General features: G+C 40.7%; 2 protein-coding genes across 5 annotated transcripts; both read right to left on the bottom strand.

Moving 5' to 3' along the window:
• Positions 1 to 1,140: 1,140 nt before the first annotated feature.
• Positions 1,141 to 11,029, bottom strand: mcm7 (minichromosome maintenance complex component 7). Of its 4 annotated transcripts, none has more exons than XM_088432313.1 (15): positions 10,836 to 11,029; positions 9,170 to 9,249; positions 8,196 to 8,360; positions 8,000 to 8,124; positions 7,559 to 7,739; positions 7,350 to 7,487; positions 6,914 to 7,063; positions 6,715 to 6,829; positions 6,495 to 6,626; positions 5,654 to 5,737; positions 5,350 to 5,561; positions 5,017 to 5,282; positions 4,448 to 4,616; positions 1,882 to 1,991; positions 1,141 to 1,543 (listed from the first exon to the last, which is right to left on the bottom strand). In XM_088432313.1, the coding sequence occupies exons 1-15, from the start codon at positions 10,864 to 10,866 to the stop codon at positions 1,327 to 1,329; spliced, it is 2,175 nt and encodes a 724-aa protein (XP_088288439.1). In that variant the 5' UTR covers positions 10,867 to 11,029; the 3' UTR covers positions 1,141 to 1,326. The 4 variants fall into 4 exon arrangements, with proteins under 4 accessions (XP_088288439.1, XP_088288440.1, XP_088288441.1 ...); XM_088432314.1 differs by lacking the exon at positions 10,836 to 11,029 and adding an exon at positions 9,780 to 9,926; XM_088432315.1 differs by lacking the exon at positions 10,836 to 11,029 and adding an exon at positions 9,367 to 9,737.
• Positions 11,030 to 11,264: 235 nt separating this feature from the next.
• On the bottom strand, positions 11,265 to 23,259 carry stag3 (STAG3 cohesin complex component). The gene is made up of 32 exons (XM_088431463.1): positions 23,234 to 23,259; positions 22,793 to 22,879; positions 22,595 to 22,679; positions 22,231 to 22,455; positions 21,600 to 21,696; positions 21,222 to 21,298; positions 20,906 to 21,110; positions 20,217 to 20,368; positions 19,815 to 20,012; positions 18,929 to 19,024; positions 18,472 to 18,551; positions 18,200 to 18,307; positions 17,969 to 18,056; positions 17,752 to 17,854; positions 17,551 to 17,654; positions 16,965 to 17,057; positions 16,737 to 16,829; positions 16,366 to 16,563; positions 16,178 to 16,242; positions 16,016 to 16,103; positions 15,860 to 15,937; positions 15,691 to 15,783; positions 15,427 to 15,589; positions 15,046 to 15,173; positions 14,436 to 14,537; positions 13,543 to 13,676; positions 13,329 to 13,451; positions 12,860 to 13,023; positions 12,394 to 12,589; positions 12,000 to 12,080; positions 11,839 to 11,926; positions 11,265 to 11,743 (listed from the first exon to the last, which is right to left on the bottom strand). The coding sequence occupies exons 2-32, from the start codon at positions 22,813 to 22,815 to the stop codon at positions 11,681 to 11,683; spliced, it is 3,591 nt and encodes a 1,196-aa protein (XP_088287589.1). The 5' UTR covers positions 22,816 to 22,879; positions 23,234 to 23,259; the 3' UTR covers positions 11,265 to 11,680.
• Positions 23,260 to 23,604: the final 345 nt, after the last annotated feature.

Raw genomic sequence — 23,604 nt, 5'->3', positions numbered from 1 at the left:
AGATAGATAGATAGATAGATAGATAGATAGATAGATAGATAGATAGATAGATTAAAAATGTATTTTGATCCAGGTGTTATTTTGTGCCATTGACGAAATAGAGTAAAACCAACAACTGTTTTTTTCAGTGTACCTAAGAAAATGGTAAATAACACAAAAAAAAACCCATGGTTCCCAAGCACTACGTTTTAAGGATAGTGATGATTTAAATATATTTGCATTTAAATTGAGTTTGTGGAACAATAAAGTTGAGTAATTTCACCTACTTGTTCCTTCATTGTACAAGTTCACCATTTACATATATATTAGTGTGCATCATCATGCCCGTAGTTTGCATGTTGTGTCATTTACAACTCCAAGCACAATACACTTTGCTCAAAGAATGATTACACCCAAAGTAAATAAATAACAACAACGGCTTTCCAAGCACTCACCTGGTTCACGAAGCTGTCCTCACAGCTTCAAACTGTGGCAGGCGGGTTAAATAGTGAGCCGGGGTCATCTTAAACCCCAAGTGCCTATCCAATAGGATCCTTCCCTCATTTTTCGGGGGACCAAATCCTGTTGCGCACCTCCCTTTTTGTGACTACTTTTATACACGAGGCCTTTGGCAACAATTAAAAACAAAACACAGGCAGTAAAAAAAGAAGTCGGGGTGGAAAGAAGGCCTTTAAAGTCGACCCCCTGCTGAGAAAAGTGCAACTGGAAGGGAAAATGCTGCCGACGAGCATGATGTATTTGCCAAGATGATTGGGGGGAGTCAAAACATGTTGACACCATGCTACTTAAACTTTATAGATGACCGCCTGTTCGTTAGTTGCTGGACATGAGGCAACACCTGCTAAAGATTCTTGACGATTTAAAAACAGAGGTGGGCAGCATTCGGTTTGTGGGCCTTTTAGGAGCCACTGACCATTGAAGTGGGTCAACTATTTTTGCCTTTACCACAATTTTACCAAATATTACGTAACATCCATTCATTTTCTTTATAAGCCTTGTCTCTCAAGGGTTGCAGGCTTACTGGCGCCTATCCTCCTGAGCGGAATGTAATTGGTAGCTGCAAGTATGCACAGTTGGAAGTTTCCTGTAAGCAGCCATTTTGTCCATTTGCGCCACGTGTTCTCAAAAACGAACGCAATAAGCGAATGATAACTTTATTAGAGCTATGCGTCACAAGTGAAGAATCAAAAGTTTGCATTGCATCAAAATCTGTAAAAATGTACAGAAATGCTCAATGAAGCGCTGGATTACACTTTTGACATATTTACAAGCAGAATTCGTAAAAGCCAACAATCGAAGGTTACATAACGCGTCTGTGTGCGCCTCTCAGACGAAGGTGATGCGGGTACGGGCCTGGTTGATCTGCCACACGTTAAGTTCCTCGTACTCCTCCAAAGCTTCCTGAAACATGGCGGGGGTGAAGCCCCGCGACACGCAGCGCTGCTCGGCCTCCGACATGCGCACCACGGCGCCGCGTCCCGCCGCGCCCTCTGTGGCCAGCTCGCGCACAAGGGAAAAGATGACGTCTGCTGGACGCTGAGTCCTGCGGACAAAAAATGTCGGCTAAATTTTTCCAAAGTATGGATGTTAGACCAGATTAAAAAAAACAAAAAAAAACAAATTTGTTTGAAAGCAAAGCACTTGAGCCATTTTAGATGTCAAAGATGCATTTTAACTGGGCTGGGAGTGAATGAGTTAATTTAAACACATGAGCATGCTGCCTCCGTCCATAAACTTTACAGCTACCTTCAGGACATGCAGGCTCTCTAACTGGCATGTGAGAAACTCATTAAAGTTTCTTTTTTGAAGATTGGGGACCTGCAGGCGCTTCCATAGCAAGCACGGGGTGTCTGCTGTATAGGCTAAAAGATGAGGGCAAACCTTGCGGTGCTGGACTTGTCAGTTTGCAGCGAATCCTTGGACATCTCCATCAGCCTCATGGCCTCGTTGACGTCCTCCTTTGCCACGCTGTCCATCAAGCGGAGGCGGGCCTGCATGGGGAGAAGGCAACAGTAAACTTGAGAATTAAGGGGATACAGTGGAACCCCAACTTTTAAATATCATTGGTCACAAAACTTTTACAATAAAGGTGAAGATAATGTGATGTGTTTACGTAATCCAAGTGGTCCTATTTATCACCGAGATTAAAAGACACTTTAGGGTCATAATAGATGCAAGAGCGCACGAAGGTTTTTACTTCCTGTTTTTGCTCCCATTAACTTTGATAGGCCAAGTGTTTTTATATCTAATGTTTTAAGAGTGGACCAGTTTTTACTTTGGTGGAATTTTTTGTAGGTATTATCTTAACTGAGTTTTAGGGTTTGAGAATTTATCAAGTGTAAGAGGGGAAAAACAAAAACAAAAAAAACAACAACAAAAAAACAAATGACCTTGACCTCTCTTTCATAAAGCAACACAAAAATGAGCACATTTAATAAAAAAATGCAAAAGCATACCTTTTAAATATTAAAGACAAAAACAGCAAAAAAAAAAAAAATACAATGTAGATTAAAAAAAAAAGACAATTCAATGTCACCACTGTACAGGTTCAAAAGCTGGGATTTCCTCAATCAAAAGTGTTTCTAAACAATTGACTGGCACCATATCAATCAACTGACGACTTCCCACATACTACATTTCCAAGGGTTTGACCAAAAGAGTGTTGTAAAATGGCTGGAGAATTAAGACTTAAACTAAAGTAATTGATTATTTAAGAGACTTAAATACTAAATAAAAGACTTTAGGTACTAAGTACGACTCAGTTAAGTATCAATCAATAGTTATGTTAGAAAGTACTTAAGTAATCAATTATTTTAGCTACTAAAGTGATCAATTACTTTAAGCACTTTATATAACGTAATTCCAATCGCTTTCTAATGGTGAGAGTTCTAACCGGGAAACTTCGCTAGCGGAGCAACGGGGATCCTCTTGGTGAGGTCAGCTGCGCTGTGCCGGCACTGTCAGACCGAGACAAGTGCAATGCCCTCTGGGATGGCCGGCAATTGCCCAAGTCTCCGCCTCTCAACACCAGCTAATCTCTGAGCGGGTCACAACAGGCACAATGCATCATGATGTCACTTCCCAGCGCGCTCAGTTTTGCATGGGTTTGCACAGCTGGCACACGGGCTGACTGCCCACCCTGCAAAGCTGAGCCAGCTCGGACCGTTCTTGGAAGAATTCTGACGCCTGGTGGACACACGGGTGCAACACAGCGCCACCAAGCTGCAGAAAGTGCTGCTTTTGCAGTAGGTAAATGACGCTACCTGCACAAACAGCACTTTTCACAGCCAGAGGCAAACCAAATGTAAAAACATCGTGCGAAAGTCGTATTGCGTTTGTATGTCTTTTTTTACGTCCAGCGTGAGAAAGAAGTGCTCACGGCGCAGTAGGTTGGCTTTTTATCACTACCTGCACTGTAAGCACTTTAGCTCACACTGAACCACTGAAGAAACGTCAACTGGCAGTTCACCAAACTCTGTTCATTTGAAAACATTCCAGACTTGAAGTGAGATTTCAAGGGACTATAACATTTTTAGACAAAGTTGGACCCGTCTTACAAGCTTAAAACAAACACGTCAAAAACACATGGCAGTAATTGGGGAGGGAAAAAAAAGTGCTTATGAAGGAGGAATACATAACTCCAAAGTTTCTAAGTGGTAGACCGCTCCAATTTCGTTTGCTTCACTTTATTTATGATACGCGTGTATAACTGTTCATTTATTGTCTGTCTTGTGCTTAAGTGCAGTCTACATTATGACAAGTTTCATGAACAATTAGGTCAGCGCTCAGAAAGTCGTCACCTAATTGAAGTATTTCATAGGTCTTTCATATTAATCTGCCTCTATTCTGACACCTAACTAACCTGTAAAACCAAAGAAATTGTGTATAGTCCCCCCCTCCAAAAAAAAAAAAAAAAAACACCGACATTTCATTTCAAAGACTGTTTTAAAAGCTTTCTTTGATCCTTTAATAGAATTGATGGTTTTGTTCACGGTTGCAACTTCAAAGGAAAAAAAATATTGACTGCAAAGTTTTTTGTTTTACTTTTCCAATAAGCCTTTGGGAAACTTTTTAAAGTTAAAAACTTAACATGGATGTCTATCTAGGTCTTTCTTCCAGTGACTCCACTCAAGTTTGGTTGCAAAGTTAGCAATGTTCAGAGTTAAATATAACAATGTTAACGTTATGACACCCCCCCCCCCCCCCCCCCCCCCCCACACACACACACACACACACAAAAGCCCTACAATTTAGACATGGGATCATTCTACGTCAGTGTCATTCCAAAGGTGATCATGTAAACTGTGTCCCAAGTCTAACTGCAGCAGATATCTAAAAAAACAAGTCATAGTTACATTAAATTAAATATTGGGTGCATTATTTGGAAGGGAGAGAAAAGGAAGCAAAAAAGATTCTGTAACCAGTACGATGCCAAGAGTGTTCTCACCAGTGCGGTGGCGAGGCGAAGAATGGAGAGGAGTGTGCGGGCTGAGGTGAAGGTGGTGTCCTTGCTGACCCGCGCCTCCTTCCTCATCTCCACGTAGGCGGCCGTGATGTAGTCGGCCAGCGACTCGGGCACCACCGGCTGCTTTTTCTTACACACGGAAATGTAACGCCTGCCAGGAATTAACATTTGGACAAACACAATCATTATACCTCACATCGAAACGAGTCTGGCCTCAAATGCTTTCATTAAGTACACGCAAAGCCCCCCATCTACATACACGCCCAAAAGCATGAGATATGACTAATTTTATTTTTGCTTTTATCCAAGGGGGCGTTCAGAATTGCTACATGCGCTTTCCACTGCAATTGGCTTTTTGATATATTATGGAGGGGACTGAACATTCAAATTTAAAATTAAAAGTCACAATTTGAATTGTTAATCAGGTAAGAATATTACATTCTTTTTGGGTGGTACTATGCTTTTCAGTGAAAAGCGATGATTAGAAGTGCAACAATTAAATCAACAAATAATCATACCCAAAAATGTTGGGTTATTACACAAACACATACCTCATGAGCTTCATGTCAATGGGCGTGAAGTGCGTGGGGGGCTGTCGGCAGTGCTGGTGTACGTAAGTGATGTGCTGGGCCAGACGCAGGTCGGCGTCAGCGTCCGGCTTATCCTGAATGAGCCAGAGCAAATCGAAACGCGAAAGAAGCGCGGCCGGCAGCTGAATGTTCTGCTCGATGCTTTTCTTGGGGTTGTAGCGGCCATAGGCCGGGTTGGCGGCAGCCAGGATGGAGCAGCGGGCATTCAAGGAGGTCATGATACCAGCCTGTTTGTTCGGAAGGGGGTTAGGGATTTTTACAAATATAATGTAGGGGAAATGATGAAACTATTACCTTGGCGATGGAGATGGTCTGTTGCTCCATAACTTCGTGGATGGCCGTGCGGTCGGCGTCGGCCATCTTGTCAAACTCGTCGATGCAGCAGACTCCCAGGTCGGCCAGCACGAGGGCGCCGCCCTCCAGGGTCATCTCGCCTGTTAGGGGGTCTCGCATCACAGCTGCCGTCAAGCCCACACCTGAGGAGCCTCGGCCTGTTGTATACTGGCCTGCAGACGACAGCGACGGAAGGGAAAGGTTACAGATAGATAGACACGCGTTGTTTGCTCACAACAACCCCAATATCACATGATGCACTCACTGCGAGGAGCCAGGCGGTCGATGTAGGACAAAAGCTGTGACTTGGCCACTCCAGGGTCTCCCATTAAGCAGATGTTGATGTTCCCTTAGTGGACATTGTAGGCCAAGTGTCAAGATGTTACATTACACCAAAGGAACATGAAAACATTTTGACAGATGCCATTTGAAGTCTTAATCGAGGTCAAAGCATACATAAAGAACCTAACATTAGAAGGGGACAGTAAAGTCAAAAATGTTACTGACAATAACATGTTCTATGCGTCCCCAGAAGTCTAAACAATGTATTTTTCAATTTGTATTAATCTCTGAATGGAGGATGGTAGGCTTTTGGCACTTGCTGTTGACTGAAAATGACATCAAAGTTGCTCAGCAACAACCAATCATAGCTCAGCTTGTAAAAGGGGAGGGGGGAAAACCCCCAACAAGAACAGGCGAGCAACTTCATTCATTTTTTTCCGTTTTTACTTAACACAATGCTTACATGTTCAAAAGGAGTAGGAATTTCAAGAACTTGTTAGGTTCATCGAAGTGGATAAAACTCAAAATATCGAATAGGCTAATATTAACTTAACAATTCAATTGGATTTATTTACAAGAATAAAATCATAATGTGGCGCACTACAGAAATGAGCCAGGAGAAAAAGGATTTCCGGTTTAAACCCCTTGAAAAATAGATCAATGTAAAATGCACTATTTAAACAATAACACTACACTTAAGTAAGGAAATGTACATGACACAATTCAATTTAAAAACATGTGCATGAATGTTGAAAAAAAAAAAATTAAAGAAAAAAGTGCAAACATGTTCAACACAATGCCAATATTAGAACAAATGGCCTCACCTCTGATCTTCATGCCTTTAGGAGCTTGTTGCACACCTCCAACAAGCAGCAGGAGCAGAGCCTTCTTCACATCCTCATGGCCGTAAATCTCTGGTGCAATTGATCCAGACAGTTTCTCATAGAATCCTTCTTCTACAAGCAAAAACAATGAAAAGGTGTCACGTTCCGTTGCCTTTCAAGCAAAGAGTCACACTGCATTGTGGGGACGCAATGCTTGTACCCGTGATGCTGCGCAGCTCGTCTTCAGTCAGTTCTTCGTTTCCCAGCTCATCGTCTTCGGTCTTGTTCATGAGCGTGATGGAGTGAGCTTCCAGGAACGTCTCAGACAGGAGACCCTAAGAACAAAATATATTTGAAGAGAATGTAAGAGAGATGAATTTACCTCAGTAGCGGGATTGAAAGAGATGTGTTCACTGTACCTGTGTGGCCTGTCTGAAGCCAGTACGCAGAAGTGGCAAGAAGATTCCCGTGATGGCAACGTGGTCGCCCGGTTGAGCAAGTCTTGTGTTTTCACCACGTGCGTACACAGACATGCTTCTTGGGATATTACCAACAGGTACCTGGTCACTCTGTAACAAGATTATTATGGTTAAGGAAAACAAACGAACAACAACATAAATGATAAAAATGTGGTGAACAAAAAAAAAATAAAATCTAACTATAAATAAAATTTCCTTTGTTTTAATCTTTGCCAATTTCATACAAGAGCTTTTGGGATTCGTTTTAAATGTATTTATTTGGGTGTTTAGCTGCACAATGGTGATGTCACTATGGAATGGTAGTTTACAAACAACTCTTTTGTCTTTTTTTTAAATGCATTGCTGATGTCACATTTAAGACGTTTCAAACTCTTACATGCTCCTGAATCCTAAGTTCCTGGAATTTGACAAACTTGGAGCCTCTGGTCTGCAGATAGAGACGACCTCCAGATTTGTTGGTGACGCACTCTTGGCTGGGACACATGACAAGAGGCATGAACGATGACGATTGGATCTGGAGGAGAGTAAAATCGTGAGTAGAGATACTGCCGACAACATTTAAAATGCACAGAGAGCAGGTTTTACCGGCTGATATGTCTCCGCACCGCACTGGTCACAAGTGTACGTGGCCACAGCCATCATGGGCTTGACCTCAGTGGCACGGGTCACAATGCCTCGGACGGTCACCAGGTGCCCGATGCTGTCGGCCCGGACATCACGCACCACTTTGGGTTTTGCCATGCTGGGGGGCTTGAAGTAAAGCTCGCTGTATTTTTTTGAGGGGGGGAAAAAAAGAGGCCATTGGTCAGAAAACAAGTTCAGCTAATAAAACTGACTTTATTAAAACATTCCTCATTCATAGACAGTCCGGAGGAGGGAGACTTCTATAGCCCCCAATGGCAATGAATGTGTAAAATTTATATCATATAAATACCGCTATTATCTGTTTTTTGATGATGGCATGCTCAGACAATTTCAAATTACGTTGTACTTTAGAGGTTCCACTCAATTAACTCAGAAACTTACAATCTCCTCATGAGCTCCGTCGGGTACTGGTTTCGAGCATCATGCGTGTCAGCAGGGTCACGTGATCGTTGCTCCATCATCAGCCGATGCTCAATGTACACATCTAGCGCATCCTTGGCCACAACCTGGACACGTCAATCAATTAGTAAGCATCTTATTAAGACATGAACCGGCTGGCTCCACGGGATCCCCTTACGTCTCGTTCTTTGTATTCAGGTAACAATTCGTGCACGGCGTTGGCAAAGAGGCCCGTGTAGCGCTTGGCATTTTCACACACGCTCTCCACCAGCTCGGGGTCTTCCTCAGCCACATCATCCAAATCCACATAGATCGATACCTGCTCTCTGTGAGCCAGCGCCACCTGAAGGCACATGAACAATTAGCGACAAAAACAAAATTTCCCAAGTATTGTTTTAAAACCATGACAGCTCTTTTCAGCCAATATTATTAGACATGGTTTTGTCAGTATATTGGTGTGGGCACTTATGATCATTTCGATAATCAATGTATCTGATTATAGAAAACGTTATTTCAAACTAGCAGAGCAGAAAAAGGGTATGATTCAGTCGATGGTTTGCTCTTTTATGGCATAAATCTGAAAAAAAAACAACAAAATTGACGTTTTCCAAGGTTTTTATTTTGATTTAACAAAAAGCAGTCTGCATGCATGGACAATGACAAAAAATTGCATTTTGGTGCAGAGGGTCTGAAATTCAGATCATTTGGACAATTTAATCAAATGTGTTTTCTGAATAATAAAATTATCAAAATATTGATCAAAATATTAAACTTTAAAAACCTTTGAGTATGGTATCCTTGCATAAGTTTATGTGCATGTTTTATTTATCCACAAAAACAGGAATACATTACAAAGCGCTCCAGCCTTTCTTTTGAAGGATAGGGTGGTTGATTCAAAGGGGAAGTAGAAGTAAGACATTTCTATGTAATATGTTATGTGCACTGTCAATAGTCTAAACAAAACATTTGGATTAATATACTACTTGGAATGCCATGTTTAGACTAGCAGGGTTGCATTGAACACAATTGCATTCTAGGGAAAACTTTTGACATCCCCTTTAAAAAGCAAATGCCCGTTTTCATATGTCCGACTAAAACTCCAATGCCAATGAATCAACTATTAATATAAGTGATGTTACAACATGTACTCACAAGTTGAACCCCATATTTGAACACCTTCTTCCCATTGTCATCCTCAGTGTAAAACTCCTGCAGGAATCTCTTGCATTTATCTGTAAAGGAACATTTTGTTCTTAGTACAGACACGGGCCACATAAAAGTCACACACACACACACACACACACACACACACACACACACACATACTGACTAAAAGAAACACTGTTCACTTTTTTTCACCCCAATGCGCAGACGTATTACAACAAAATTGGAGCGCTTAATGTTGATGAGAATCTGCAGTGGGCCTCCACGCTGGGAGCTAATTTGTTGTTGTGCGACGACAAGACCCCCTCCTCCTCCTCCTCTTTGTTGAGTAACATGGCATCCTGTATTCTCGATGACTCACTATCGCGTTACGTGCCTCGTAAAACTACCCCCGATGGCACAAAGCACGATTCTCGCCCACTGTGACTTCTTTTGTCGCATGTTTCGAGGTTAAATAACAGCTATTAGGCTGCGAATTTGCTTCCGGATGAGGATGACAATACACAACACGCGCGCACACTTCGGGATCCATGTTTTTTGGGACATGAAAAAAAAAAACAGTCCGTACTTCTTCAAAGCGTCGCAAGTACAAACAAACCTTCTTCCCCGCGTCACAAGAGACCGTCAGTGGAATGGAAGCGACCCGCTCACTTTGACGACGTAGTTGGGATCTGGCCGCGCAGCTTTGGTGTTTCGGAGCTGGGTGATGTTTTTGTAAACAAAGCAGCACATGGCTTTGGCGCCTCCTCACTGTCTATATCGCTGCGCGGCTGCTCCGCTAGGAGAAATAGTGCTGCAGCCATTTAGAGCCCAGTAAAGATGATAAAGACTATTTTAATTATCGAAAGCTCAACAAAGGCATTGCCACAAGCTTGAGTCATAATAATTATAGAAGTTAAATAGTTATCAATGAAGTTAAAAGTCAAGCTAAAAGCTCTTTTGGATTGATTTAAAATAGTTTACGCCATTCGAGGTGCGAGCGTGCAAGGAAGATATTTGACTCAAAGTGAGGTTTTCTGTATTCACTGTAACTCAAATGACCAGAAATTTTGCTTCAAAATGACTTTTAAAGTTTCAACAGGACTAGTTGGCTACTATGCTACGTAGGTAGGTGCAGAATAGAGAGGCAATCGAAAGCTCCTTTTCTGAATCGCAACTGAGCGTGTTAGGCCACACTTTTTTTGCCACCTCGTATGTAGCAGAAAGACGGGTTCAGTTGGCAGAAGAGTAATTTAGTGGCGAGTGACTCCAGCGGGTTGAACATGTGCTTGCTTGAACGCCTGCTCCCTTTGTTCCTGTGGTCTCATCCGGGTCATAGAGCAGTCACAACCCCCACCACACACCACGACAAACGAAGCCTCACTGCACTTAGTTCTGGTCAAGTTCATACAGTTCAGAAAATACGTATTTGTGTACTTTTGGACTACTTTGACGTTTACCCATCAGTTTTCCCCCAAAAACGTGTTTAACTTCATATTATACGCATGAGGATTGAGTGCAGTACACAATACCTACAAGTAGAGCAAAAACAAGTTGGAATCATTGAGGAGCAGCATTTTGTTTTCGAGTGTTGTATGTGTATTGTGATAGTGACTTTTCCAATACTTGTCTCAGTTAACCTGTTGCAGCCATGCCACTGCTGAGCGACTCCTACCTTTCTCCGCCGCGTAATCTTTGCGCGCCATATCTACAGCCAAGAGGACTTAATTCCACAACCTCGAAGGTCGAGCGTCTCGTGCTTCTTTTTTATGTAATATATCCGTTTAGTCCTACTTGCGTGACTGTTGAAGCTGGTAGATAGTCGAAGCTTGTCCTCTCAAGCTCGCCGCTGAGAACTGGCGCGAGTCTGACGTCGCAGTCGACCAATCGCGTTGCTTGGTTCAGCACGGAAAAGGCGGACCTTTTCCGTGGCGGGAAAGCCGCTGTGTTGCAAGGAGTCACGTGACCCGGTCTACTTCCTGCTAGTTCCGAATGGCGCGAAAAGCACCTATCCGGTGCTGTTCAGTACAAAAGGGTACGGCACCCAGGTGAATTTATTTTAGAACACGTTTATTTATTTTTACACGTATTTCATTCCAAATAAAAATTTCAACTAAATTGTTCAATCACTCCTAAGACAATTCTTGCATGTATAAATGGAAAGTCAAAATAAGGGATCCCTAAAGTGAGACGCATTCAAGCTGTTCTATGTCAATGTGTGACAACTAAGTGCATTTTCAAATGAATTTTAACGACACAATAATTTTTGCTTAAGTTAACAAAAAACGAAACATCTTTAGTTAAATATAGCAAAAAAAAACTCATAACAGGAGGAATATAAATACAACATCTCATTTGAACATTTCCTCATTATTTTCCCTGAGGTACCAACAAGGTGGACCTTTTCAAATAAATAAATAATTTAACTCTGCTCTCTAATGCTATATGGCAATTCATGGCCAAAATAATTTAGGAACACCTGTCTTGTAAATATAACATACACAGTGGACTTATTAAATCTCAACTTTGGTCTTGTGATTCTTCATACAGCTCATCAAGGGCACTTACTGGACCGGTGGACGGCTGGTTGAGGATTTAAAAAAAAAAAAAGGCATAATTGAGTCACATTGTCTCACACTATTGTGACCAACGTATGATGATTTCAAGATCTGTTTTACCAGGATATATGAAGATTCACTTTGGTATTGGTCAGACTTATTTTCCGCTTGCTCTGCAAAGTCATCCTTGTCCTCGATGAGCGAAAGTCTGCGGATACACCAGAGGTGTTAATTCTGGCAAGAAAATTAATTTGTTGAGTGAGTGTTTTCCCAAATCTTACAAACTGAGCTGGGAGTTTAGTCCCCTCTGATTTGTGGTGCAGCTCAATCTCTTGGTGGACATCATGTCTGGCATCTGTGATCTGAAACGTTAGGGTCAACACTAAGATTCATTGTTACATGAGCAGATGTTATTTCAGTACAGAGAGCCATTTTTGCTGCTTGATGTACTGTTTGATCAACTTTACTCCACTATCAGTCAAGACCAGAGATGGGGAGCCATAAGTGTCTGCGCATCTGTAAAAATCAGGCCTTGATGGCAGGCTATTTCCAAAACAAGACATTTCTAATAGCTATGTTGGCGTGCAACTTCCAGTTTGTGGTTAATGTTTCAGAAACAATCGTGAGACAAATGAATAAATACATTAAAAAAAACACACACACACACACACACACCCCGAGGAGAATTCATCCGCAGACTCTGATTCAATTACGCTGCTGTCAGCATCGGTTTCCAAGGTGACGTCTTGCATGGGCTCAACCTCAGTGTGGGCCTGCTTCTGGGCAGTAGATGTGTAGATGGGAATGGGAATAGGTAGCTCACTGCAGACACTGCTGATGCCCGATGAAATTTCTTCCTCAGAGCTGGCCACTGAAAGTGAGTGGCACAATCAGAGCCTGACCCAACTGTGTGTCTTTGTTTCAAGCATTTGAAATGACACCTTTCCACGCCTTCATTGCACACTTGCAAATTCATTCATAAATGTATTTACACAAATCGAAGGATCCATCCCAGTGGTGGCTCCCCGAACTGATGTTCAGTAAATACATGTACAGAGCCACTATTTGTGGCAATTGTAACAGTAGCTTTGAAGTGAAATGTGCATTACAAATAAACCGCGACAATATTATTTTCTCTGACCTTGAGCAGTCTTACGGCGTTTGGTGACTGGGATCGGTTGAGGCTCGACAGCTTCACTTCTCTCCACCAACTTGGCAGAGGTTCCTTGCAAAGAGCGATGATATATGTCGACTGATTTCCAGGAGCGGGCAGCATTGGGACAGTGAGATTTCAAAAAATTTGCCCTGACAAGGGAACAAAGAATTATAATAGGTCTGCAGCGACTGCATATTTTTGTTAGCTCTGGTTATCCGGTCTGTATTTTGAGGGACTGGGCTTTGGCTGTGGACAATTGAAGTTTGTGCGCATATGTAATCAAATTATTTAAGTTAATCGATTAAATATTTAGCCCCACAAATAAAAAAATCCAACAGTTGGACTTTACAGTTGCATTATTTTGTATTTTTTCCCCTCCTAAAAAAGTATTGATTACATGTAAGCACAAACCCAATCAGTGAGTGAGGTAATGTGTGAGAGAATGACAGCTCACAGCAGGGTCTTGTCCTGTTTCACGAGCTTAAAACTGAATTCGCTGAGGATCTCCAAGAAGGCCACATTGGGGTGCCTCTCTTCTCCTTCCTGAGAAGCCCGAAAGGCAAAACGTATGCCGTCTCTGGGACACAAAAATGATGAATAGTATCATTAGGCTATTAACAAGTCTGACAATGTTGTTGTCTGTTTTGTGGTTCGTGTGTTTTACTCACACATGCAAAGCTACCAGTGGTTTACGAACTTGTTGAAGATCATTGCCAAAAGTCATGACGAGCTTCCTTGCCAAATCTCTAATATCATCAGTTTCCTCCCTAGTGACCCCCTCTGTCAGCATCTCTGTGAACAGCTGGAGCAACATTTACAGCCAATCATCACAGCACTGATCAAATGTTGTCATATGTGATTTAAAGACCCAGCAAAATAGTCTCCTTTCACACTGCCTGTAAAAGACCAGCACTTTTTGGAGGAAGTGTGAGAGCTGTGGCAGAGGCAGGATGTTACCTGTGTATTCTTCAACACCTGAGGCCCACTTACTGTTTTGCATTCCATGTATTTTTGAACATGCACAAGTAACAAATCATTCTGTATCCAGAATACGTTGATTTATTGTACTTAAATGTTTTGGTTTCACAGGTGATGCTAATTCTATGGAATAAATATAAAAATGTAAAAGACAGTTTTTTATCTACATAATTCAATTAGAATCATTAACTCACTAAACACCTTCAGAAATCTATTAAGCAGTCACTACAAGAACATCTCAAAGTTCTTCCAAACAAACGTGGTGTAAACATAAATCACTAAATCGCTCTTATTCATGTTTCATTATGATATGCAAACACGGACTGCACTTCTTGAGCATTAAAAATCATGTAGACAAATACTTTGAATCATGATTGAATGAAAAATATATGTTTCTAAATGTAAAATATGTAATAATAGATATGTAATTACAATAAGTGAAGCTTATTGAAATACGTTGTGTATGAAATGTGCTACAAAGCAATGATTCATTTTTTTTTCTCTTACAAGGTCTCGGTACCTTGAGCATATTAAGGAGCCTCCTGAGGAAAAACGGCTAAATAAGCATACATGCACGACAAACCTGCTGCAGACTCAGGCAGAGAGTCTGGGCGACCATTACAGGATTAATGAGTTTAGTTTGTGCTATGGTTTCTTGGATGATGTCACCAAAGTTCTTGAAGTTCTGTAGGGAGGGGGACAACAAAATAACTTAATTTCTAGTAATTTTATCACAAATCAAACAAAAACTAGCAGTTAGGATAGTTCAGACCTCCGCCAAGGTGTCAGACATTTGCCACAAGCAAAACATAACATTTTCTTACAGTAACTTAACTAGTCCAACCATGATGAGAATAAAATTCTAGAACGTGTTGGGAACTCCGGATCCTTGAGAGCCACATCCTGCCTGTTTTATGATGTTTCTCACTTTCAATACACTTGAATCATTATAAAAATTCCACAGAACTTGCTGAGTTGAATTGTGTGAAGGGAGAGGTCATGAAAAGGCACGATATGACTCTCGAGGAACTGGTTTCCTACCTGTTCTAGAAAATGCATGGATCAAATCATTCCAATTACTGCAACTGAGTGGTATGGAGATAAGGAGGCATCAAGAGGTGTTAGTTTGGAGTTAGAATCAATTCATGACATCATCACAGAGAAGATTCTGAACAATACAAACATTTCTTTACCTTGTCATAGTGCTTGAAGATGTCTGAGGCAGCATCGAGGTCCATCACGCCAAAAATGACCAACTTACAGTAGCCGGCCAACTGCTTACGCTTCTTTTGAAGAAGGTGGATCGCCACTTGCTGATCATCTAAGGATGGCAAACAAGACAGTTGTTGACAAGATCTGAAAAGAGGAGACAGTTCTGACATGCCAAAAATACCAACAAATACAAAAGTTTAAATTACAGACAGCTGTGTCTGTGTTTATTTGAGATGTGTCATTTTCTTGTATTACTATCGACACTCGTTCAGTGACCAATTAGGTGACCCCCCTAATATGGGGGTTGAAAATTAGGAAAAAAAGAAAAACTCGAGTTAAGTCGAAGAAATACGGTACCTTACCTTGCATCTCTGTTTCGTCTGACAAGATGTAGTCCAAAAGGAAAGCGGACATTTCTGCACGCAGGGAATGTGAGGGCACGTGGTACAAGTTTTGAAGGGCGGGTTCAGAGCGGACAGAATTGGCACTGTAAATCACCAGGAGGTCACACAGCAACTCAAATGCCTATTGTGGGGCGAGGAAAGACCATCGATTTACATTCAGTGTAAACTATTTGAATGTGATACATGATGAATTCATAATACTGAAGTTGCTGACGCTCACACCTGATCCCTGATTTCAACTTGGCCGACAGACAGACATTCTTGGCAGATTTGGCAGAAGGAGCGCAAATCTTTCTTCAGGTGTTTCACTTTTTCCTGGGGCAGATGACAGGACGTTTGCATGAAGTCAAATGGTAAAAAAGAATTAAAAGAAAAAATGTCACTTGAGCACCTGGGTCAAATGAGAGGGAAGTTTTACTTTGGCCCACATCAGGTGAAAGGCTGAGCACCCCAAAGCTGCAACCACCAGCTAAAACAAAAAAGACACACAGTTTCAAAAGTTACTGTTTTCATAGTTGAATAATTGCGAGAAGAACTCATCACAGACTTCCTCATCAAGATGTCTGGACTCCATTCTGTTTTTAAGAAGGACCATGCAGGAGTCAAACAGGCTTTCACTTGGTAGGTTTGTGGCACTGAAAAACAAAAACAAAAAACAAATGTGCAGAATTACATTTCGACCCCACAACAGGTGGTTGAAAGCGAATACCTGACCAAGGCCGCAATCCTCTTCAAGGCCATGGCTGCACTGAAAACATCCTCATCAGTTGGAGTCTGGGTACATACACATTCAGAAAATGTAACTTTGACTAGGAGTGGGTGGTTCAGAGGTACTTTTCTATGCATGATGTATTACCCTAAACAAATATATGAAATAAAAAGTCGAGTCTGTCCAACCTGCATCAGGTCACTGTAATACGTGTTGAAGTGCTCAGTCAGGCTGTCAAACAGTTGACTAAATACCAGGTGAGAGCGGGAGGAGGAGTTGCTTTTGGAGCACAGTACGTTAATCAGTTTGCTGCATGCCTCCAGCACAGCATTATCCGTGTGCTTCTCAACAATCAGGCAAATTTGAGACAGGAGCTGGTCCAGATGCTGTTGATGTTCAACATATATAAACGTGAGGAAAAGCCAAGAAGAACGATAAATTGATGACAGGTGCAGTCACTGCAGTCTAAAAGAATAAACACTTTTTTACGAGACAGCTGTCTAGGAAGAAGTTACAACATCATGAGCTTTCATTTGCTGCTAGCACGAAAACACGTTACCTTCTTCATGCGCTGTGTGTTGCTGTACATGTCCAGGTTGAAATGGAGTGGCACCTGCAGGAGGTGTTTTACCTTCTTTATATCTGCTGAGTACTGAGTACATGGGGAGCAAATACACATGTAAATGTTCAAGCTTCAACAACTGACTTTAGAAAATGTGCAACATAACACTTTACATTAGAGCTGGAGTCGACTAAAAAAAACCCAAAAAAACCCCACAACTTTTACCTTGGCCAGCAGCACAGTCAATAAAGGGATGAAATGTACTGAGATACGATGTTTGTCCTGTTCCTGGGTCTTCTTTTCCTTAGCAGTCAGGCCCTTTGTGTAAACATAGATCTAGTTAGATAACACTCTTGGGATAAATCTAATGTTTAAGGTTTCTTTTCCTCAGACAGTGATTGTTTTTATTCAAACTGAATTTTGCTGGGTTAGGGTTAGGGTAAACTGCTGTTGCCTGAATATGTATTGAAGGATTAGGTAACAACCAATCACAGCGGACCTGTTTTCTGGGTTTGGTCATAAGATGTTTACAAGCTAAGCCTTGATTGGTTGTTAACTGAATCTGAGTACATGTGATGTCATTTTTAACTGACAGCAACTGGCATAATGTGTTTTTAAAGGTATAATTGTGAATGAAAAAAACAACAACCATCAAATCAAGTGTAGAAAACCTTTTACTGTTGAAAATGGCTAAATTCATTAAAAGTCCCTTTAAATGTTTTGTGTAGTCTTATACATAGTGTACATAGTATGACATACAACTTCCAAAGACTTGCCTCATTCATCAACTCCAGAAAATTGTTTCCCCCACCTTCTTGATTGGGATTCTCCCGACGGGTGGAATTGCTTCCGCTGCTCGCCGAATGGCACATATCATAAATTCGATGAGTGTATCCTCCTCCTCATTCTTCAAACCTGACCACACAAGGGACAACAATTTGGATGCTCACAAAACAAAATAGACAAATATGATGTGTTTGTGTGCGAGTCTTTTTTTTTTTTTAATCCTCACCAGCTTCCTGCAGCAAAAGAGCTGTCATACACTCCCAGTCTTTTAACTCAGAATTTGCAGAATCCCACAAGCTATCCACTAGGTAAACTCCATGCTCACGGAACTGTCCATAAGCGCAAAACAGAAGACTATCAAGTAAATCAAGTAGATTCCTCAAATCTTGTTAAATTACAGAAGTAGGTAGAAACAAAACAATTCTAAGATCAAAGGAAACTACCTCACTCTGGATGTAAAAGGAGATCAGAAATTTGAAGAAGTCAGAATTCATGCCTGTATTGGTCTCACTGTCAATCCCACTTTTCAGCCTAAGACAAACAATACAATACTAGCCACTTTTGGGGACAAAATAAAACATGACAGATATTTTAGTGGTTATAGGATTTCAAAAACAAATCTAATTGTGACAACTGCACAGCAAAGTGAAAAAAGTCAATGATGGAATAAATACTTTGCATAGAGGAACAAGCCAGCTGCTGATGCCAAATTGCGATTTTCAACATAAACTAGGGGGTAGATAAGAGCACAGTCCTCCTCCTGCAGGCCTGCATCCATGACCCTGCACATGCACACAAACCATATTCATTGGAATTGGACTCCTGTCAGCCATACAGCATTCTATCTAATTCAGCATTGGACTTTATTTATTTATTTTTTTATCATAAGGAAAGTGTAATTACATTCCCTCACTGTGCATATATGACAAAGAATAATGCCACTTACTGTTGGATCTGCAGCAACAGTTTAATCACCTCCACAGCAACATCAGACTCCTTGTCCATCACCATGTTTAGCAGCCTCTTCTAAACAGTTTTGAGGTAATTAAAAACTTAATTGCAGCCTTAACCATTGTGGAGCATTCTGGCCAATCCTTTGATCTTTAAATCAAAAGCATTTCACATCACAGGGAAAGAATTGAAAGAAAGCTGAAATTTCACCCAGGTGGAGACATCATGTCAACGTTTGAAATGGCACGAACAACTTAGTTATCACTCTTCCAGGAAAGTGCCATTAGTTGGCTAAAATACTTACACAATATCGCGCAACAGTTAGCTTGAATTAATGCCTGACTTGAATCAGACAGCAAAAAAAAATCTAACATATGATTTTACAAAATACACAGAGTATAAATAACAGGAGTAAATACAGTAACGCTCAATAATTCAAAGAGACATCTCACTTGAAATCTGCTGGTGAAAAGCTCCAGGCGGCCAATAAATTCCTCCTGATAGAGAGCCTGCAGGCTTCGCACACACTGGAGACGCACCACACTTTGCTGTGGAACAACAAGACATGCGTATAGTTATTAGGGTTTGCATGAAGAAGTGCTGAAACCTATCGTCAGGATGACGCTAGTTAAAAAGAGCACGAGACCTAATATGGTTATTTTAATTCATTCTGAAATTGTGCAATTCTGTAATAATTAAGGATACCAATCCATCAATTTTCACGATCATAAGGGTACGTCAATTTTGTCTTGCACCACCCTCTACTATCGACTCACATTGCACATGTCATAGCGTACCTGATTGCTAAGTTTGGTCATGTGACGATTGCAATGTGAGACAGGAGGCACAAAGGAGGGACAAATTGCTATCCCCTGAGATTGAAGAACTTTGATGAATTCATTTATTTTTGCACAATTTCATTTGTGACCAAAACACTGTTAACTGACAAATGGGATCAGATAGAACATATTGCAAAGAAAACGTTTAGCTTTAAACTTTTCTAAGTTCGTTCTGGCACCTTAATTGTGTGTAAACATTTTGTTACTTTGTGTCCATATGAAACTGATGGATGTGATAAAACCTTAGGTTTTAGCAATTGATGAAAGTGAATCGTTTATGAAGCACCTCTGTTATTATTATTTTTTTTTTACTCTTCTAGATTGTGTGCTTGATTTGAAAATGGCAATGTAAATGTATTAAATTGGCCCTGCCTCTTTGAACCAGGTGCGGCATTGCGAGGATACAAAAAAACATGAGCTTCACGAAGCTCCATTTGTCCATCACTAGTTATAAAGAAAAAAAATAAAGAAAAAGTGACTAAATAGCTGAGTGCTATACCTTGTCATTCAACATCCAGCCCAGGTATTTAAGACAGCCATCATTGAGGAAATGTTCAGGTTCCATTTTGACCCACACACCCAGCTCCTTCATGCAAGCTTCCCTGATCTGCACCAGTTCATCACGATAGCGGTGGACAAAAATGCTTCGAAAGGTGGCGTTCATCATGGACAACAAATCCTCCTTGTTTTCCAGCAGCTACAGTGGAATCAGACCATTAAGTTAACAGGATGAATATAATATCAATGTGTTCAACATGAGTCGCGCTTAAGCACCGTTCTTGGCTTGATTTACTAAGACCTTCCAAATCTGTTCTTTTGCTTGAGGTATCAAGCTTTTGCTTGACAAATCATTAGTAAATTAGACCCTTATTGTGAACATCATGTGCGTTATCTCAGTGACCTGACTAACGGAAGCCTTGAGCACTTCCAGGCGTTGAGAGTCTTGTTCTCCAACGTCCTTGCCCTCCTCCAAGGTGTACCACCGCTGCATGTTTTGCAGCTGCTTGGACAGTGCCACAAACACCTCCACCATTCCTGACATAAGCTTCAGGGCTAACATGAAACAAAGGCCCATATTTAGTTAACATAATCTACATCGATAATAATAAGATCAAGTGGAATTGGTTGTTGATTGGGAACTCATCTGGGCATCAATATTATGCATATACAGTACAAGTCAAAAGTTTGGAAACACCTTTAATTCATGTTTCCATACTTTACACATTTCAAGCTATTTTGCTTTATACTTAATAATTGGCATTATTCAGGCATTTTGATGGATCTATTTGGCTAACCAAAAATGTATGTATAATGTATATCTTTAATGCATTTGCCCCTATAAATCTTTTTTTTTTTCATTAATGTTTATGTGCATGACGATTTAGGGTTTGGAATGAATTTAAGTTTACATCTACATATTTTCAAGAGGTAATAGCTTGAATTGTTTGAAAATATTTGAATGTGAAGGCATTTCCAAATTTTTGACCTGTATGGTACTGAATTATTGCATAAAACTTTGATAAAAGCCATATTTTTGTGTTCTAGTGTGGATGCCTCAGTCATTCTGGTAGCTCTGTGCGATGTGCTCACCGATCAGGGTGCTGGTGTGTCTGAAAGCTCTGACTTGGGAGTCAGACAGGCCCGTGAGGAAAGACAGCAAGTTGGGGAAGAGGTAATCATCATAAATGATACTATTTTGACAGGCGCGCACTAGGATGTGGACAAACTCGAAAAGGCCCTCTCTGATTTTCTTCATCAACAAGCCAGTTCCAGACAAAGGGTATCTCGCTGAACTCTGGAAGAATTGCAAAGAAATCCATGCCATTATGCTTTCTTTTATTTAAATAATCAACACCCACCTGAAGAATCACCACAAACTTTCCTAAAGTGTTTCGTATGCCCTTACCGCATCAACCTGTTCAGTTAGCATGGCGATGATGTCGGCATTTTGCATGGAATCAAACATCTCTCTGCTAACCACTCCTAGGCAAACAGAATAAGATACATACTTAACTTTGTTCTTGGTGCAATTTTTTTGCCTGTTTTAGCTTTAGTTAGAGCACATACAGTATGTAAGCTGTCTGTGTGAAATAACCTTTGAACGTTTTAAGTTTTATTTAATTTCTAATGCACAATACAGACATTCTTTGCCATTGGTGAAAATATAAGGCACTGATCCACTGGCAGGTTAACGTTATCTTGCCATGTCAGAGGATCAATCCTTGGCTCAATTGCCCCATGGTGCCTCAATTTGCATCATCTGGCCTGCCCCTTGATGACTGACCGTTGCATCCACAGCACTGAATGATGAAGTTGATCAACACCAGGAGGCCCTGCTCATGTTTCTGTTTGTAGTAGTCCAACAACTCGTCAACCACAGGCTAGAAATTGACAAGAAATAGGCAAGTTGCTTGAACAAATGAACACAAGCTGTGGGGTTCTGATTTCGATTTGGCATGCCAGTTTTACAAGATTTTTTCACTCTACAGGTCACCTAATCAAATGAAGACTAACAAAACGTTAATTTCTTCTATATTCAATATAACGATTATTACTGTATTTTTAATATACACAATTTCAGAGTGCTTGTTTTAATCTTAAAATACACGCTAAGATTTTTTTGTTGGTCTTTTTAAGGTGGCTGGAACAGATTAGCAATATTTCTATTCACATTACTGGGGAAAATTATTTAAGATGTGTTACAAATGTGGTCAGTGAACATATTAAACTATTTTTACTTTGTTGTTATGGGCATGTTTGTAGTGGTGGACCATCCTGGTGAAGTTGGTGTAATCACTAACATTCCAGTTTGTTTTGGAATGGGTAAATTTCTTCCATGTTTAAAGCAAAAACATCCCCAATCTCATAGCATGGAAGCACATACCAACAATAGTAAAAAGGGAGAATTTACTCACCACCAGGTCACCCTTTCCAGAGCTGACAGCATTGTAGATATCTTTTGCACTGATTGCCTGGTTACCCCTGTTGACTGTCCGTTTCCCAAGGTTGGGTGAGGCCTGTCTGGGTGTGCATTGGGAAGACTGTTCCTCTTGGGAGGCTTCTGGTGTAGAGACAATGGGGCTACTAGGCAGGCTAGTTGATGTTCCCAAATCATCTCTACGCCTTGGCTTCTTGAGTGGCTTGGGGTAATAGACAAACAGAATGTGATTTGAAGAGGTCTGTTAAATTAACATTAAGTTTGGCATGTTGAAGTCTGACACTACACATTTATACTTATGACTTGCATCCGAGCCTTGATACTTGCTTAGAAGAACTTACCAGGGAGCTTGGCTCTGCCTGTTTTTTTCGCTTGGTTTTCACTGGGAGCACAAAGTCTTCATCTGAATCAGACAAATCATCTAAACTAGAGAAATGGAAGAAAACAAAATGTGAATATGGATTCATGTAAGTAAATGTATGCAAGGTTACACAAGAGGATAACATATTTTGGAATTGTACCTTTATTGTAAAGCTTACCTAAGAGAGTCATCACTTGACATGTTTGTCAAATGCAAACTTTGGATATTCTACCTGGGTAATCTTGGACACTTTTTTAGATCAATGCTAACACAAATGAAAAAGAGAAAAAACAGAAATGAGCTTGACTAATGTACTGTACTGGCATTTGGTGAAAGTCCTTGAATTTAAACTACTTCAGAAATTTAAAGTTTAAAAAAAATACAGTGTGAGAATTTTATCAATACATAACACATTTCGTTATAATTTAAAAACCATACAACTAGGTTTACAGAAGTCACTTAGAAGTAACTATGCAACCATACTTTGGGCACTTAGGCCTGACAAAGCTCACGAGCTACAACCCCAACGACACTCAAAACTTTAACTTAGCCAACGTTCTAAAAGTTAATAAGAATCAGAAATTATATATCGCTACATACATCTAAAATGTATGCTTACCGAGTTAACCTTCACCTTTACGTAGCGACACCAGCAGCGCTCGGATTTAGATTAAACCAGAAGGACCGAATTGGTCAACGTCTCGTCCGCAGAGGCTGTGATTGGTCTTTTGTGTATTGGCGTTGATTGTAATTGGTAAATCGCGTTGCCAGGGTGTTTGCAATTTCATCATTTTCGTTACTAGGCAGGTTTTCCAACAACTAATCACCAGCATATTGGCCAAATAGTCACCCCCCCCCCCCCCCCCCCCCCCCACACACACACACACACACACACTTTTTGTTCATATTGTATGTACACAATTAAACTCAGATTCGGCAAAATATAAGCTTTAACAAAATGTGTTTCATACAAGGACATAACATAGTCCA

The sequence above is a fragment of the Hippichthys cyanospilos genome, chromosome 13, assembly GCF_059441005.1.
Source record: "Hippichthys cyanospilos isolate Australia breed blue-spotted pipefish chromosome 13, RoL_Hcya_1.0, whole genome shotgun sequence".
Taxonomy (NCBI): domain Eukaryota; kingdom Metazoa; phylum Chordata; class Actinopteri; order Syngnathiformes; family Syngnathidae; genus Hippichthys; species Hippichthys cyanospilos.
This window is presented reverse-complemented; position numbering and strand designations above follow the sequence as displayed.